General features: G+C 44.4%; 1 protein-coding gene across 4 annotated transcripts in view; it reads left to right on the forward strand.

Annotated features, from left to right (window-relative positions):
- Positions 1-16,447, forward strand: part of LOC126545222 (uncharacterized) — a 70,683-nt gene that overhangs the window by 19,362 nt on the left and 34,874 nt on the right. For all 4 annotated transcript variants that reach the window (XM_055061483.2, XM_050192984.3, XM_050192985.3 and 1 more), the window contains 3 exons: positions 2,775-2,830; positions 3,655-3,712; positions 9,933-10,086. In XM_055061483.2, the coding sequence (XP_054917458.1) occupies positions 2,775-2,830; positions 3,655-3,712; positions 9,933-10,086 (268 nt within the window). The remainder of the gene's footprint in view (positions 1-2,774; positions 2,831-3,654; positions 3,713-9,932; positions 10,087-16,447) is intronic.

The raw sequence follows: 16,447 nt of genomic DNA on the forward strand, positions 1-16,447 counted from the left end.
ATATTCGAAAATATTCTGTATGCATCTCTTTTTTTATTTGTATTTGAAAATGTTCAACTCAATTTGCAATGGGTTTTACTATTTTTTCGAAGATATTTTATTCGCTGTGCATTTTAGTAGCCCCTCCCTTCTGTTTTCTTTTTGAATAAAATAAACACTACCCCTTGCTATTCAAATTGGAGTAAGTTGTTTTTTATTTTCTAACATGCTTACTAGAGAGTAACACCATTGGAGACATGATGTAGGAAGCCTGTCTTGACATAAAACAACGTTCTGTGTCACTCAGGGAAAACCTGGAAAACTCGGGGAATTTGGGAATGTCAACTTGGTAGACACCCTGCATGTAGGGCCTCTGAATGACATGGTGGTTTCGGCACGTAAAACCCCATAATTGTTTTTCTTATTTTTTAAATTTTCTATTTACACCAGAGCTTTGTGCACCAGAGTCTGGGAATACGGAGCAGGTGCAACCATGGCATGCCAACTTCCTGTACATAGGTCCTTGAAGCACTTAATATTGGCAGCTAGGGGTTACATCAGTGTGTTAGAAAAATGAGGATGGGAGACTGCACAAACGTCGAGTTGAGGGCACACATCTTTTTCTTGCATGTATTTTGAAGTTTCTTGGCTAAATAACTTTGGACTGCGTGCCCCTGTCACTGCCGTTCTTGTTGCATTTATCTCTCTGACCATCAATCAATGCAACACGCAACTGAAACACGTTTGCTTGAAGAGTGTTCTAGGGCCCCTATAAACATTCCTATTGGTCATTTCACGGCATTCTCCACAATTATCACATTGATGCCTCATCAACTAGGCTAGGTAATAAAGTTATTTAAACTGAATTCTCATGACTAGCATGAGCGATGCTCATCTGCATAGTGATTGATAGTGATTGCCATTTGGGTAAAGCAATTCATTATTTTTTAATTCTTGGTGATATTTAGTTGGGACAGCTAGTATAAAGGCTGGAATGCAGAAATATATATGGTTGCAGCTACCGGCTACTTCTGAAGTGCCTACACTTCAGCTGGTCTTGTTTTAAATAGGTTTCTTTGGAAAGACACTTGTTTAGATGTAGTGACTGTTCAGGGACTGGTCAAAGGGAACTCTGTCTAAATGACTAATTTTAAAGGTTTTAGCTAATCTCATGTCTAGCTGACCTAAGTGTTCTTATTCTTAGTTTAGGACGAAGTATTGAACTGCGCTTATTTAAATGTTAACCACTATATGAGAATTTTAAAAATTACTTCATAAATGTTTTAATTTTCATCTATGTCGTTAGATACCCTCCCCTGCATTTTATTTAGTTTATCTTTTTCAGTCCATTTTTGTTAACGGGTAGGTTTTAGTCTTCTTATTTAATTGTGCTAAGGTAAATGGAATTTGTCGCTGGACTTTTACTACAGTGCTCGGTAGTGATTGATTGATTGGCTTTAACATCCGAAAGCCACACATTGGCTATGAGAAATATGCCGTAGTTGGAGTTTCTCCAGATTAAGCTTGACCATGTTTAATTTGGCTGCCACTGCCAGGACCAGATTTAATTCTTGGCCGCGGTGGCCACATTCCGACAGTGGCATATTGCAAGGATGCTTATGTTCTTATATTTGTTGCATACTGACCTGAAAAGTATGAACGGGAACACTTGAGCACACATCTTGTACCTTTGCTGTTTTGATGTGGCCAGATCTTAATATGGGGTGAGAGCAGTGGCATTCTCTTGGTTGCTATAGCTCCATAACACAGGCTTTCCTTAGAGGCTGATAATTGCAAAGGAAATCAGTTTCTCATTTTGATAAGCATTTTGATATTGAAAAACAATGCAGTGTTGTGTTTTGTGGGAGATATGGGGTTCTCCTCCGTGCTCTTGGGACAAAGGAACGACAACACAGTAGTGCAAACAGTCACAAGGGCATTTATTGCACCTTTCATAGATCAATGCCTGCTAGCCAAGTTGCTATCCCCAAAACATGCCGATGGGCGCGCGACAAATCTAGAAGTCCGACTTACCGCGACCGCATTGCGAGCGAATATGTTCGCCCCATGCTGGATCCCAACGCCTGGTCGTTCGCGTGTTCGGTCACGCCAACGGTCGTGCGTTCGAAGGCGGCCACGCGAGGCGGTCTCGCAGAAGCATGGTCGCAGCGCGCGCGGAATGTCCACGCTGTTCGCCGGCCCGCCGGGAAAGAGACAGCGCCTTGTCCCTCGGCGCCCGAGTAACCCCGCCGCGGCGCGACGGTCGCGCCATCTCTCGCACCGCGCTTGTACCACTCCGAGCGCCGCGGGCGCCAGGCCACGCAAGCCGTGCGGGAAAACAGCATATCAGGGGATGCGTGAGAGTCGCGCATCCCCACAGTTTACAGTAAACACTTTGACAAGTCAGGTGATGATAGATGTGCTTATTTTCATGCACCATGCATTCAAAGGAAGGTCTGTGTGAAGGGAGTGTGTGCTTTCTTCAACATCAGGCCACTCTTCTAGACTTTCCAAAATGCTTGCTGAGAGGACAAGCATGGAAGTGGGTCAGGTATTGTACCATGCTACATTTGAGGTTTGTGTGTAGAGCATGTGAAAAGCTGGCAGAGAAGTACGGCTCTATCCCCTTTTCTGAACTGGCTACGCATTGATGACTCGTGTGTTGGACTAGTGTCTGCCATGTGTTTAAATTATCCCTTTCATGGTGCTTATGACTGTATAATTAATGTGCACAAACTGCACTTGTGTCATGTTTTCTTTCCCCCTTTTTTTAATGCGCTTGGTTTGTCTTTCAGCGTCGCCAGCAGCGAGAGAAGCAGCAGTCAAGCAAGTCGTCGTCCAAAAAAGACAGGCAAGTCCCTTGGCCACAGTCAAGCTTGAGCTTTCATCAACATCAGCCTATTTTATGTCCACTGCGGGACGAAGGCCTCTCCCTGCGATCTCCAATTACCTCTGTCCTGCGCCAACCGATTCCAACTTCCACTTGCGAATTTCCTAATTTTGTCACCCCACCTAGTCTTCTGTCATTCTCGACTGCACTTCCCTTCTCTTAAGCTTAAGCTTTATTGGCATTCAACCATGTTAAAATTGATGTTATTATATTCAGTGCTCATTAACGTTTTATGTATATTCACTGATGTCCCTGTGACAGTGTGATGTTACCCGCCGTGGTTGCTTAGTGACTATGGTGTTGAGCTGCTAAGCATGAGGTCGCAGGGTCAAATCCCGGCCACAGCGGCTACATTTCGATGGGTGTGAAATGCGAAAACACCCGTGTACTTAAATTTAGCTGCCAATTAAAGGACCCCATGGGGTCCAAATCATTCTGGAGTCTGTCACTACGGCGTGCCTCATAATCAGATCATGGTTTTGGCACGTAAAACCCCATAATTTTGCAGTGGGATGTTATTGTATTCAGTGCGCATTACCGTTTCATCTATATTCACTGATGTCCCTGTGACAGTGCCTTACCTCACTTGCCTAATGCGCATGGGATTGTGGACAAGGGGAAGGCTTGCCTTAATGGGGCGCAATATTCGTACTGTTTGCCTGATGGTCAAGGAGAAAAATGGCATGCTCATGACAAATTCGTGCTGCTTCATTCCATAAAAAAAAATAAACCTTGTGCAAGCCTGTGCCTGCCGCCTAATTCTTCTCAATGTCTGTCATGTATAGGTCCAGCAGCTCCAGCAGCTCTGAAGATGAAAAGAGGGAGACAGATGAGGATGAGGACGTGAGTTTCATTTAATTTCAGAAATGATTGGAAGAAGATATCTACAGATTCTTTTCTGTTATGTGGGGCAGTTATGCATGGGCATGTTGCTGTGTGCACAAGTTGTTCATCTTGATAAATTGCTGCCATTGTTGTGTGCATTAACTCCAACATTGTTTAGGTCCATGCAAAAAACACTTGTTTTCCCAAATCGAAAGATCCCCCTTGTAATCTAAGCACTCCCCCTCTCCGTATAAAGGGAGTTTAAGAGAGAATATGCAAACTCAGTCTTGTTTGTGAATGTTGGCTGTTGATGGTCAGGATAACGTTGTGGCACTACCTTTTAAAGAAGTACTGACTACACACGACATTTTTTACTTTTAATTTTCTGATGTTAAGGGAAGGTCCTGGTCCTTAAAACCCCAGAAAACATACTGGCAAGCCTCTTAGCGCCCTAAATAACTTGCTATAGCAGCTTTTCTATGAACCAGTTTCATTTCCCGTGAGGTGTATGTGTTGTGATGCCATGACACAGAAGGTGGTAACGTGGGAGCAAGAAATAATTCCATTCAGTTCAATTCAATTTTTATTTGCAAAACACATGCAATGTTGTGTTGAAGGCTTCCCTGGCAGGAAAGCTGTAAGCATACAGCTTGACGGAGACCAGGGGGGCAATAATCGGCAGCAGTGACAATGCATTGGTAATAGTATTAAATGACAATATGTGAAGCCACATCAATAAATACCTATACTATAAGCAACAGTCACAGCAATAAATACTTACACCTTACTATATGTGATACGTAATATATATATTATGCATATCAAGATATGCAAATACATGCACTACATACTAGACGCACTAATAACCCATGTGAGCAATATGTCAGACAAAATAAGTACAATGGATCAATCGTATTTACTCGCGTAATGAATGCACCCCAAGTTAGTCGCGAAAAATCTAAATATTTTTTCCCTCGTGTAATGAACGCACCCTGAACTTTGCTACTGTGCAGTCCCATGATGGAACGGCGGTGCTGTAGTATTTCGGAGAGACTGCAACCTTTGACTGTCGCACGTGTTTAAAGCTAGCTCACTTAATGCTTAACGCATCCTTTCCGCCAGTGCTGGCACAAAGGCACCTCTCGGATTCGAAAGAGAAAAAAAAAAACGTAACTGGCTCTCTGCAACATACACAGTTTATATACTTTACGCTGACATAAAGGAGAGCACTTGAGGGATCACAGGAGAGTAAGTGAGGAAGGGGCTGGCCAGCATTTGATTGGCATAGTGGGCATAGTCGGGCATAGTGTCGAATTCTCGTGTGTGTGGTCTCGCTTTTCTGCCTGCCTTGGGTTTCGATGTGTGTGATGAGCCTTGAGTCGAGTTATGCGCCTGCTGCAGGACATGGAGTTTATCTGCTCACTAAACGGGAATGCTGATCAGACACCGATAAACTTTGACATGCCAATGACGGTTGAGGAAAGAGACGCACACAGTGTGCTTGTCAAAACAGGTGTGCGCTTCAACGTGATGCTTGCGATAACTGCTGTTGCGAGGACGAGCGGAGATCGTGCACCAGCTCCTCCAAATCAATACTGTCTTACTTTTCAATTTTTGCTGTTTCGAAAATATCTCCATGAAATTTACCCCGCGTAATGAACGCACCCCCCAACTTTGCTTCGGTCTATTGGGAAAAAAGTGCGTTCATTATGCTAGTATATGTGGTGCATGCACTACATACTAGACACACTAATAACACATGCGAGTAATATATGAGACAAGTTAAGTACAGTGGATCAATAAAAGTCTATTAAATACAAACATTCCACAATCACCCGCATGAAAACCCAATATCTTTATTTAAACATTTTTCAAGTTTATCCAGTGGCACTGGTACATTGCGAGTAACAGATTGCAAAAGATAATTGTTTCTAGGGCACGGTACTAACCACCTTTCGCATTCCCTTGTCATATGACTACTGGAACGTTCTACAGGCTTAGATTTGCTCTTTAGAAATTCAAGAGTTTTTGTTTCTGTTCTGCAAAATGGAGCTGATGCAAAAGACAGTAGTTGCATGAGTGCTCGATATTAACCATCCTGTTTCTCTGAAATAATTCTGTTGGGTGAAAATAGTTGACAAGGCTTGCACACTGAGTGGCCTTCTTTTGTAATAGCAAGAGCCTACTAATATTGCTTTTTGTTGTTGTTGTGCCCCATATTAATAAACGGTAGTTTAAATGTGATCGAAAGAGAATGATAAACTTGGTTAAAGATGCATAATGTACTGGACCTGTGTAATGCACCTGTGTGAATGCTGGACTCTCTGCGTCCCCTGGTGTTGTTTTTCCTGCATGGCTCATGCATCCCCTGTAATCCGGCTTGCCCGCGTAGCTGGGCACGGCGGTCGGTGTAGTTGCTGATTAGTATGAGAGATGCCATGAGTGTTTGCCCTGCTAGTGCCTAATGGCGGGGTTACTCTGGCAAAAGAGGGAGTAGCCTCTTTCGCCACAGGTACGTCCAAAATAGCTCTAAACGCCTACCAGTGCACTTATTAGGCGTATCGGTGCGTGTACTGTGATAGGAGACGCTGGGTGCACGCATGTATAATAAAAGGAAATGTACCATCTCCCGTCACAATTGCCTCTTCCAACTCTTGGTATGCTTCGCCATGTGACACTACTGTGGTGGGGTGAAGCTGACTTTCGGGAAGCTGCATTATGCAATGCACCATGTTTTCCTCGCTCCAAAGCCATTGGCGATGATAACAAAGGCGGAGTTGGCACCATTGCTAACAGCGGCAAATCGTATCGATGGAACACATGACACTGAACAGCAAGAAGCTTGGTAGCGAAGTTCAAAGTAGCTAGGCGTAGCATTGCTGCGGTGTGGCCATGGCTGCCAGCGGATCTGCGTGCGATAGCGCGGGCTCGAGGCGGCGAGCTAATCTAAGCGGCAGTGGTAGTAGCTTCGATTAATGCTGTTTCAGGCTGCGGTCATGACAAAAAGTCCGGAAAATCGAATGGCAAAGGTTTTTTGCATCCGAAATTTTAGGCATTCTTATACATTGACTCTATGGGGTACATGGTGGTGCCGTGAAGGCGTCGAAATTGTCGGGCATGTTGGAAAAATTGGGGGTCCGGAGTATCGGTCATTGAGTGTACAGGACATCCATCACTAGCGGAAGTAATAGATTATGCGCGCCTGCACATGCCTGTGCACAAATTCCTGCCACATTTTTTTCCCCTTCTTCGTGCCAGGCATTGCGGGGTCACTCCTAAGCTCTTCCTTTATGACGGGGTCAGAGGAATGCTGGTCGGAGGCGCCGCTGCGTCATTTGGCGCGCTGCTGAGAGCATTGTTGGAGCATAGCATGTTAGATTTAACTGTCGCAAATGCTTGTGCATTCGAAAATTACTGGGCGTTTTGCCCATTGGGACACACATAACTTCGACAGGACCACAGCGTCAGTTCGAATTTTTACATGCCAAAGCCACTTTTTGATTATGAGGTACGCCGTAGTGGGGGACTCCGAAAATTTCGACCACCTGGGGTTCTTTAACGTGCACCTAAATCTAAGCACACGGGTGTTTTTGCATTTCGCCCCTATCGAAATGTGGACGCCGTGGCCGGGATTCGATCCCGCTACCTCGTGCTTAGCAGCCCAACACCATAGCCACGAAGCAACTAATATCGACTAGAGGGTTGTGAGACTATGAAAATTATCACTGTAGGATAAAAAAAAGCCTACTGTAAAGGGGCTGACTTTTGCTGTTTTCACGACTGTATAGATACACAGGCACAGTTGACCCACATTATATTTAACTCGCATCCAGTGTGAAAATACCTTTAATCTGAAATTCGTTATAAGCATAGATTCGTTACATGCTAAAATTGGCATGAAAGATTTGACTTGAGTGGTTCAGTCACAAGGAGTTTCACTATGCTATTTCTGCCACAAAATATGCCTATAATGATGTGCTTAATGAACTGAATGCAGTTGTGGCTGCAAGTGCGTGTTTTTATATTTATCAAACAAATTTATCATGGCAAAGCCACTTTTAACCCTTAAAGGGACACTAAAGTTAATTACAAAGTCGATGTGTACCGTTTAAATACCATTCCAGAAACCTCGCAATGCTTGTTTCGTGCCAAGAAAAGACTTAGTTTATGAGAAAATTCCATCTGAAGGGTCCGAATACCTTTATCGCAATTCAGATCTCCCATCTCCCAACCGGGGAGTGGTGATGTTGCATACGCCATCACCACCCTTTGTTGCCGTCAGTGAGTAAAATGGCGCCTGATAGACTGCGGTATGGTTTTATTCACAAAACGCAAACGCGCGGCTGTGGAGAAACCGAGCCAGGACGGAGCGGTGGATTTGCCGCTGCAGCTGCTTTATTGTATGTGTAGCGACTCCGCCTTTATGTGTAGCTTTGTTTGGCCCCCGTGGATAACTTATGAAAACATGAAATATATTAACTGCCTTCCTTCTGATTGTTGCCAGCCAGGCACATAAGCCCAAGTGTGGAGTTCAGTCAGTTATTGACCAAATGTGATCTTATTTCTAAGTCATGTGCTACATGGCACGAGAATCGTATGCTTTGAGGTGTCCATTGTCGAGCTCGTATTTGGTTTGTCTAGTTACGCTTTCTATGTTCTAAGCTCCTTATGCACATTAAAGTTCCAGGCTCCTTTCTAATCTGATGGATGTGGGGATATGTGGTTGCTTCCAATTTGTTTAACTGGCTATATGATAATCCATTGTTAGTGGTGGCATGTCTTGGTACCAGGGTGCAGACCATATTAGGTTAGGGGACCAATTAGGTGTATCAAACTTGGAGTGCGTGTGAGCATCAGAAATTTGGATTTAAGTTGAACACATGTGGCACTGGAGCCAGAAGTACCATATGGCTGCAGGTGAAATCTTGTGGGGAAGAAATGCATCCACTGCTATGTATCCACTACTTGCATTCACTTAGCATTGTGTTACCAGTAAGAGTAATATATAAGCAGCAGCTTATTACACACAACTGATTTTGTTGGGGTTTTGAGAAGTTTATCCACAATGCCTATAATTAATTTCCCCTTACCCTTCCCCCAGTGTAGGGTAGCAAACTTTAATCTCTTCCAGTTAACCTCCTTGCTTTACCTATCCCATGTTTCTCTCTTTTTCTCTTGTTCTGCTTTTTTCCCCCTGAGCCGAAAGGTCTGTATATTCGAGCAGCCTTGTTGTTTCATGTTTTCTCTTGTCTCCAATAAGTTTTCAAAGTTCAGCTTTGTTTGGCTCTGTTCTTAAAATTATATTGCAGTCATTAGTGTCCTTAGTTTTCAAACATTTTGGAATAGTTTTAAAAATGGCCATTTTGCTGCCTAGACTTCATTGTCAAGGCAGCAGAAGTTTTCTGCTATTTATTTGTGGCTTACGCTATATGCATAATGCGCAAAGCATGATTGATTCATGGTAAAGCCAAGTGCTCCTGTTTGAAGAGATGCTGCCATGTTCCTTGATGATGGGCATCTTTTGGGTGACAGGCTACATCCTGAACTTCTGTTCAGGCACAAGTGCTTACATAAACTGTTAGTTCTCTGTACAGTGCTGCAGATGTGCATGTGCATGATGCTACATCAGCACTAGGTAGGACGAAGTGTGTTGCATGTTCGTTACAGAATTTTTTAATGTCCTTAGTCCTACACTGTGATTGCTATCAGCTGTGCCATGTTGGCATTGGCATTAAAGTTGGTAACAAATGTGAATAGTAGATCGTGTGCCTTAGTTTAGTGGTTCTTGTCTGCATTTCTTGTCCGCTTTTCTGGATAACATAATAGAGGAGCATTAAGACAGGCAGGCCTGGTATAGTTTGGTATTAAATTGTGGGCACCAAGTTTTGTACATTGGAAGGACATACAGTACTGTCAAATAACATTGGACATATGCTATGAGTTATTCTTTGTATGGCTTATTCAGTGACTGTAGGAAATCAATGAAAATCCTGAATGTTCAGTCCTAGTGAAATTGAAGTCATTTTCTGTATGGTCATTTACTCATTAATTGAAGTTTCTTGTGCTTTTGCATTCTCCAGCATGTGTTGTTTTTCCTTCAACATTCACATGTGTACATTAGTGTCTGCTGTGTACAATAAATTACATGAATACATACTGGATTTGCAAGACTGCATGAGACATTTTTATGACATGTGGTGCAGAAGCTTGCTAATTGCGCTGTTGAAATTTATTCCAGGAACTGGACCCCAACAGTGCTTTTGTGGCCATGGCACTTAGCCGAAAGGCCAAAGGAGCAGTACCAAGGCCCACTGTAGCCTCAGGCGGCGTCATTCCCAAGACACCAAAAAAATCTGCACAAGATGTCGTCACTCGGAGCCGGAAGCTGGCCCGTATGTTTGTGCCTTATTTGAGGTTTAATATGCACACCATTTTCTTAGTCAATCTGTGCTCTGCCAGCACCTTTTCTTCAATACTGAGAACATATTGAAGCAAGTGCAATGCCTTTAGATGTATATAGGGTGTAGTAGTCTTTTTAGACCGTACAACATTTTTTAAAATTGCCTGTGGCAGATAGCATAATTGTTGTCCTAGATCTGGATTACTCACATGATAAATTGAAAAAGGCATAATTTACTCATTAACAAAGATCACTAATTATCATTTTAGTTATTTGCTTTATGACACATATTCTAATTTATGAATTGTAGCAGGTGTGTTGGCAGCGCATATCCATCTGTAATGACTTCTAAGAATCCTTTGGGTTTCGAGACATGCGGCAAGAAATTTTCAGTAAACCTAGGGCTGTGCGAATATTCGAAAGGTTCACATGTTATCGAATATTATGTTTTTATTATTCGTACCCGATTAGAAATTGTTCAAATATTCGGTTAGATACGAATATTGTAATCAAATCGAATATAATGCTGGCTGTGCAGGAACAAACACGGTTCATAGCATTTGTTTAGATATACAGACCGTAGATATAAAAAGCACTTTGTTTACTTTCTCCATTACTCCTCAACACGTTTACTTTCAGTTCAGGCAGTGCCAATGCCTGTGCCTTGCCTTATTGCTAATTACATTTTTTTTTTTTCGCTGCACTTACTATATCCGTTCAGTGTTGGCATCTGTGAAAGGTTTCCAAGAATGACAAAGAAGTGGTGACAAGATGGGCAGGGCACATAAACAATCATTGCTCCTAGTATTTGCTAGAAGATTGGATGGTTCATGTGTGCATGAGCTTTCACTCAGCTGTAACACACAATCATAAACAGTTCACCAATGGCTGGTGTCTGCGGGCTATCATGCCGGTCTGTGGAGCCAGTGACAGTGGCAAAATAGAGGGGGCCTCGAGAGCCATAGAATCTTTCCTTGTCGTGTTCAAAAAGTGTTGCAGTGCCCCTTTAACCCTCTAACCATTTCGGACGAGCCGAGCTCGTCTTTGCTGAACTCTCCCAAAATTGTTTTGGATGAGTATAGCTTGTCCCTCGAGATAGTACAGTCGAATCTCAATAATTCGAACCCAAAGGGGCCCGAAAATTTGTTTGAATTACAAGAAGTTCAAATTAAAAGGAGGACTTGTTCTTGGAGTACTTGGGCACCATAGCACGATGCATGAACGGTGCGAGTCATGAAATATCGCGGCGCGCAAGCACACACCGAGCGACGACTACGAAACTTCCCACGCCGGCCAATGCTCGTTTCCCGATAACAGCAGAAAACGAAACTTCAGGGAGCGGGCTAAGCTGGCGCCGGCGCGGAGGCATGTGCGAGGAGACTATCGAAGGTAAGGGAGTTACGAGGGAGTTGAGAGGTAGGGCGAGGGGAACGTAGTTGTGAGGAAGAGCGTGAGGGAAAAGCGGATTTGCTTTCCTGCCAGCTTGATGGATGGTGCTAATTACCTCTGCCATCTAAGACTGGCATTGAAGCGGCGGAGTTGCTTCCCGCTGCGTGTTCGCGTGCTTTTTCCTTTGTCTGCTGACAGATCGTCGCTGCATTTACGTTCTTTTTCCTGCATTCTTAATGCGTCATGTCTTATGAAGATGATGAAATCGTTGCCACTGATCACAATCACATTGGTGGGCTCCCTTCTATTGTGGCATCGCCGCCTGCAAAAGACGAGGAGAATGAGGTACTGGTGTCCTTGTATTCAGGGTCCGTCTTGTACAGAATCGGGTGTGGCGTGCTGTCTCTGTATCGGGATGTCTCGGTTTAGACTTGTCATTGTAAAAAGAGTCGGTTTGACCCGAAAGGCGAAGCATCGATTGCGATAGCAAATTAGTGGACAGCTATACAAAGCAAGGCTAGCAGTTTTATTGGCTGTATAAGCTTGTAAACATAGTTGTACTAACTAAATTAACAAGCATGGTGTCATGCACGCACAAGTAAACATGAACACATCTCACTCGATGATTGTGGAAACTCGCTATCAAAACACTGGCGTGTGGAAACGCTGCAGCAGCAGTGAGCAAAGCGACGTTTGGACTGTCTATTGTTTCAACGCAAAGGGACCACCAAGAACACACAGCACGCGAAAAGCTACGGGCCACCGACGTACCTAGACTCTGCCCCCAACACAGATTGCTCTCAAGATACACGGCCCTGCAGCCGCCACATGCACAGTTGCAGCTGGAGTAAAATCCCGCCCCCTTCTCTCCCCTCCCCCTGGTGCCTTGCAACGTTGGGTGCTTCGCGTGTGACGGTAGACGGCATGGTTCCTCCTGGCTTTGTCTCTTTCGCGCGGGCGAGATTGAGCCCCAATGTCGGCTCCCCTCACACGTTTTCACTCGCACATACGGCGTAAGTCGCGCAGCAATGGTGTTATCATCCTTGCACATGCACGGCGTTGAGGGGCCTCTCCTAAGCTTTTTCTCTATGGCGGAGTCGGAGCAATGCTGGTCGGAGGCGCTGTTGTGTGACTGGCGCACTGCTGAGTGCCTTGTTGGAGCACGGTATGTTTGAATTAACTGTCGCTACTGCTTGCCCGTTCAAATTACTGGGTGTTTCACCCATTGGAATACACATAACTTTGACGGGACCGCGGCATAAGTTCGGATTAAGCGTGTTTGAATTAACAAGATTCCACTGTATCTCCTTTAGACTGTTTTAAACGAGACATTCTCGTTTGCGTGCTAGTTGGTGGGTTACATTGCAGATGGCAGCACTGGGCTGGTAATTTCTACCCCCCCCTCCCCCTTTTTTTCCTTTTTTTTCCAACCGCCGTTTCACATTTCCTTGGGGCCCAACTTGTGTTTCAAAAAATGGCATCCAGTGCAGGTGACGTGTGTTGCTAGTCCATTGTCGCGGAAAATAAGTTTTTTGCCGTTCAGCTCTTCGGACAATGGTTCAGACACCAAAGTTTACTTTGCTTCTGAAAGCAAAAGCAATAGCGATGACATTGAAATGAGCAGTTTATCAGATGAGGAAGACTGCTCAGAAAACATTATTATGAGTTCGTGTAATTTCAGCGCATCAAAATGAATGACATCCCCACGAAACCTCCTCTGTTTCCGTTTTTAAGCATCCCTGGTAAGGCATTCAATATAACATCGCCTAATGCCTTGACTGTGTATATTTGCCAGTTTTATTGTTGGTTACCAGCAGGTAGCTGGCCTCCTTTATCATGAGCAAAATAAACTTTATTGTGCTAATTTGACTTAGTATGTGCTTGAATTTTTTTTTCAACATCGAAAACTTGCTTTTTAGAACGAAAATGTCCAATATCAAATGAAAAAAAAAAATAAGTAGTTTGGGCATAGAAATTTTCAAAATAATAAAATGGTTAAGGGGTTAACGAGCAAGCTGCAAGTTTCTTTCCAAGCATGTTTTTATGTCAGAGGTGTAGCATGAAGAACCGGCTTACTATCTTTCATCATTAATAAGTTTTGCTTTCCTGTTTGTATTCCTGTGGGAATGTCACATGTAGTATTTAATTAACTTCATGAAATGTTGCACCTTATATGACTGTGCTGAGTAAACTCAGAAGATGTTTGCATTTCCTGCCTGAACTTGAAATCTAAACATGCAGTTTGCAGGTGTGAGGTTCTTGCTTTAAGGCAGTTTAAAAACTTTCTAAATAATTACTGTAAGACCCCATTTATTCGACCCTCGTCATTTTGGAAAATTGAAAAATTGGGACTCGTCCTCTGGTCCCGGCGGGCATATGCATTACTTAATTGCATCAAACTTGTTAATTGAGACTTATTTGGCCACACACCTGTTAATTTGGACTTTTAGAATGTCATAGAAGTGCAAAAGTGCATATTCAAGCTATTTTTTTTCCCTGGCTTCCCACTTTCGGGGGTCGGCTTAGAGTCGGGGGCCGGCCTAGATTCGAGTATACAGTCGCCGATCATTTATTCGGACCTCACGGGGACTGCGGAAATGTCCGAATAAGCAGGTGTCCGAAAAAACAGATTAAGAAAAAAAAAAAGAAATCCTTTATTTCTACGCACTTATTCGCGTTTGGCAGTAGGCTTGAAGAAATCGTGAATGCGCCGTTGCACGCTGTTTCGTTTACGTGCAATCAGATAAGCCTGAATCTCGGAGAGGGTCGTATGGTCACTATAGGCGGCTGAGAGCACAGTCACTGCTTGTGCACGCTCCTTGTGCACGGCAGCGTAGCACATGGTGTGTCATCTTTCGACTCGGAGTCATCGTCCGGTGGTGCAGCAGAAACCTGACGAATGATCTCGCCGTCATCGATTTCTGCGCATGTCAGTACAGCAGTGTGAGCACCTGTGAAACTGTCAAATGAGACGGTGTCCGGAACCGCTGCACAGGTCTTGGCAAAACATTTTTCGCGTCAGTAGGGAGCACATCAGAAGGTGACAAATCCTAGGCCTCCCGGCACCCGCTTGCCGGCATTTCCCAGCGCAGTCTGCGCGGGCACTGTCGGTGCCATTAGACACTTGACGCGATGTTTCCGTATGCCGCGTTGCATCACTGCAACCTCGACACAGCACACAAAGCAAAGGTCATCACGCCGTCACGCCATCACGCTGATACCAGTAGCACAAACGAAAAACGTGGCCTACTTGCAGCGTCGTGCACGAATAAACAAACAAATCAGCTGCTGGATTGTCTTGACATGGCTTACTGAGCTGAGACTGGAACTGCTGTAGCCACGAACCAGGCAGAAACGATGATGATAAGCGGGGATTGGCAGTAGCGCCACTTCGTGGGGCAGCAAGGAGGCTCCGTCCAAAACAAAAATGGCGTTCAGCAAGTCGAACCATGCACCGATCAGAGTTGGTGCATGGTGCTCTCGATCGAGTTGGCTCAAGGAGTGTCCGAAAAATCAGACGAGAGGTTGCAAGGTGTCCGAACTTTCGGCAGTTGTTATACATCATGGTCTATGGGGAGAATGGTTGGAGCCCGAAAAATCAGTCGGCGACTGTATACGGTGCTTTTTGTGCACATTGCACTCAAGATACCTTTTCCCCGACTTTCCTCAGCATGTGCACTGTAGATAGCACATGTGCTATTTTGTCACGATTAGCTGTCACAATTAAAATAAAGTCTTCATTGCTTGCAGCAGGAATTTCAAATATTGCATATTGTTGTGATGTTAGAATGACCCAGAACATCTACAACTCTGCACAGAAATATTCAGGGAAGCTAGAAATTGAATGGCACACCCTGCACTTGTATGTGCAACTTATGTTGGACACTTTAAGGCTGCCGCCAGTTGTTACAAGGATGGGGTTTCGGCGACCTTCAACAGCATCTGCTTGAAGCTCGAACCAGGTTGACCATCGGAAAGGGTCTGGCAGGGAAGATGAGGTGATGTAAAAACAATAACAGAAGTTTAATACATTGTTATAGGTGAGCGGTGTGCTCTACAAAGAGTACAGAAACGTTCTGCATGCGTGCTCCTGCACTTGAGCAGAGAAGGTGCGTCTCCACGTGGCAGCTCGCTAGTTTTCTCATACCCGCCACCATCTAGGCAACCTCATTCTCTCTTGCGCCCTGGTAGAGAGCCCTGTCAGCACACGTTGGGTCAACCCACATAAAAGAATACAGAGAGAAACCACTCCCTGGCATAGAGCGGGGAACGTGAGACGAAGGAGAGTAGGAGAGCAGGAAGTTTTGCATTTTTAGGTATCCTCAATCATAGACTTGTGCTTTCTCCCTCTCTCTCTCTCTCTCTCTCTCTTTTTTCTGTGCTTCGGCCTGCCAAGCCTGACATTGGGATTGCCTTTTCGACCGTCGCTGACTTATGTGTCTGGTCTATCTTGAACCCAGCACCGAACATTCTCATGTAACCGGTTATAATATTGTTCAAGTTCAAAGCACTGAACAACCTTCGCGTGATTGTCATAGGCTTTTTGTTTCTTGAGCCATTCCTCCATGTTTGACATAAGCTATGTGTAAATTCTGTATAGGACTCATTCCTAGCCTTTTCCATTTCGCGTAACTTTCGCAGACAGCCTATACTTCTTCAGCAAACTTGACTTTACCTTATCATAATCCTCAGCGTACTGTATGGTTAAGTGAGCGATTACGTCCGTTGCCTCACCCGGTAACAGTGTGAGTAGACGCTGTGGCCACGATTCGCGGGAGGCTTGCTTCTCGCATGTCCGCTTGAATGTCACCAGGAACAAACCAATGTCCTCTCCGAGCTTAAAGGGCCGCATTAGCTGTTTCATAATGATACACACGCTCCTGCACCGTTTCTTTCGCTCCTCTGCCCTGCTGCTTGAGCGCGTTTCATTTCAAGCTCGAGTCGCTTCAAGTGTGTGTTCTCTT

This window comes from Dermacentor andersoni, chromosome 1 (genome assembly GCF_023375885.2).
Source record: "Dermacentor andersoni chromosome 1, qqDerAnde1_hic_scaffold, whole genome shotgun sequence".
Classification (NCBI taxonomy): domain Eukaryota; kingdom Metazoa; phylum Arthropoda; class Arachnida; order Ixodida; family Ixodidae; genus Dermacentor; species Dermacentor andersoni.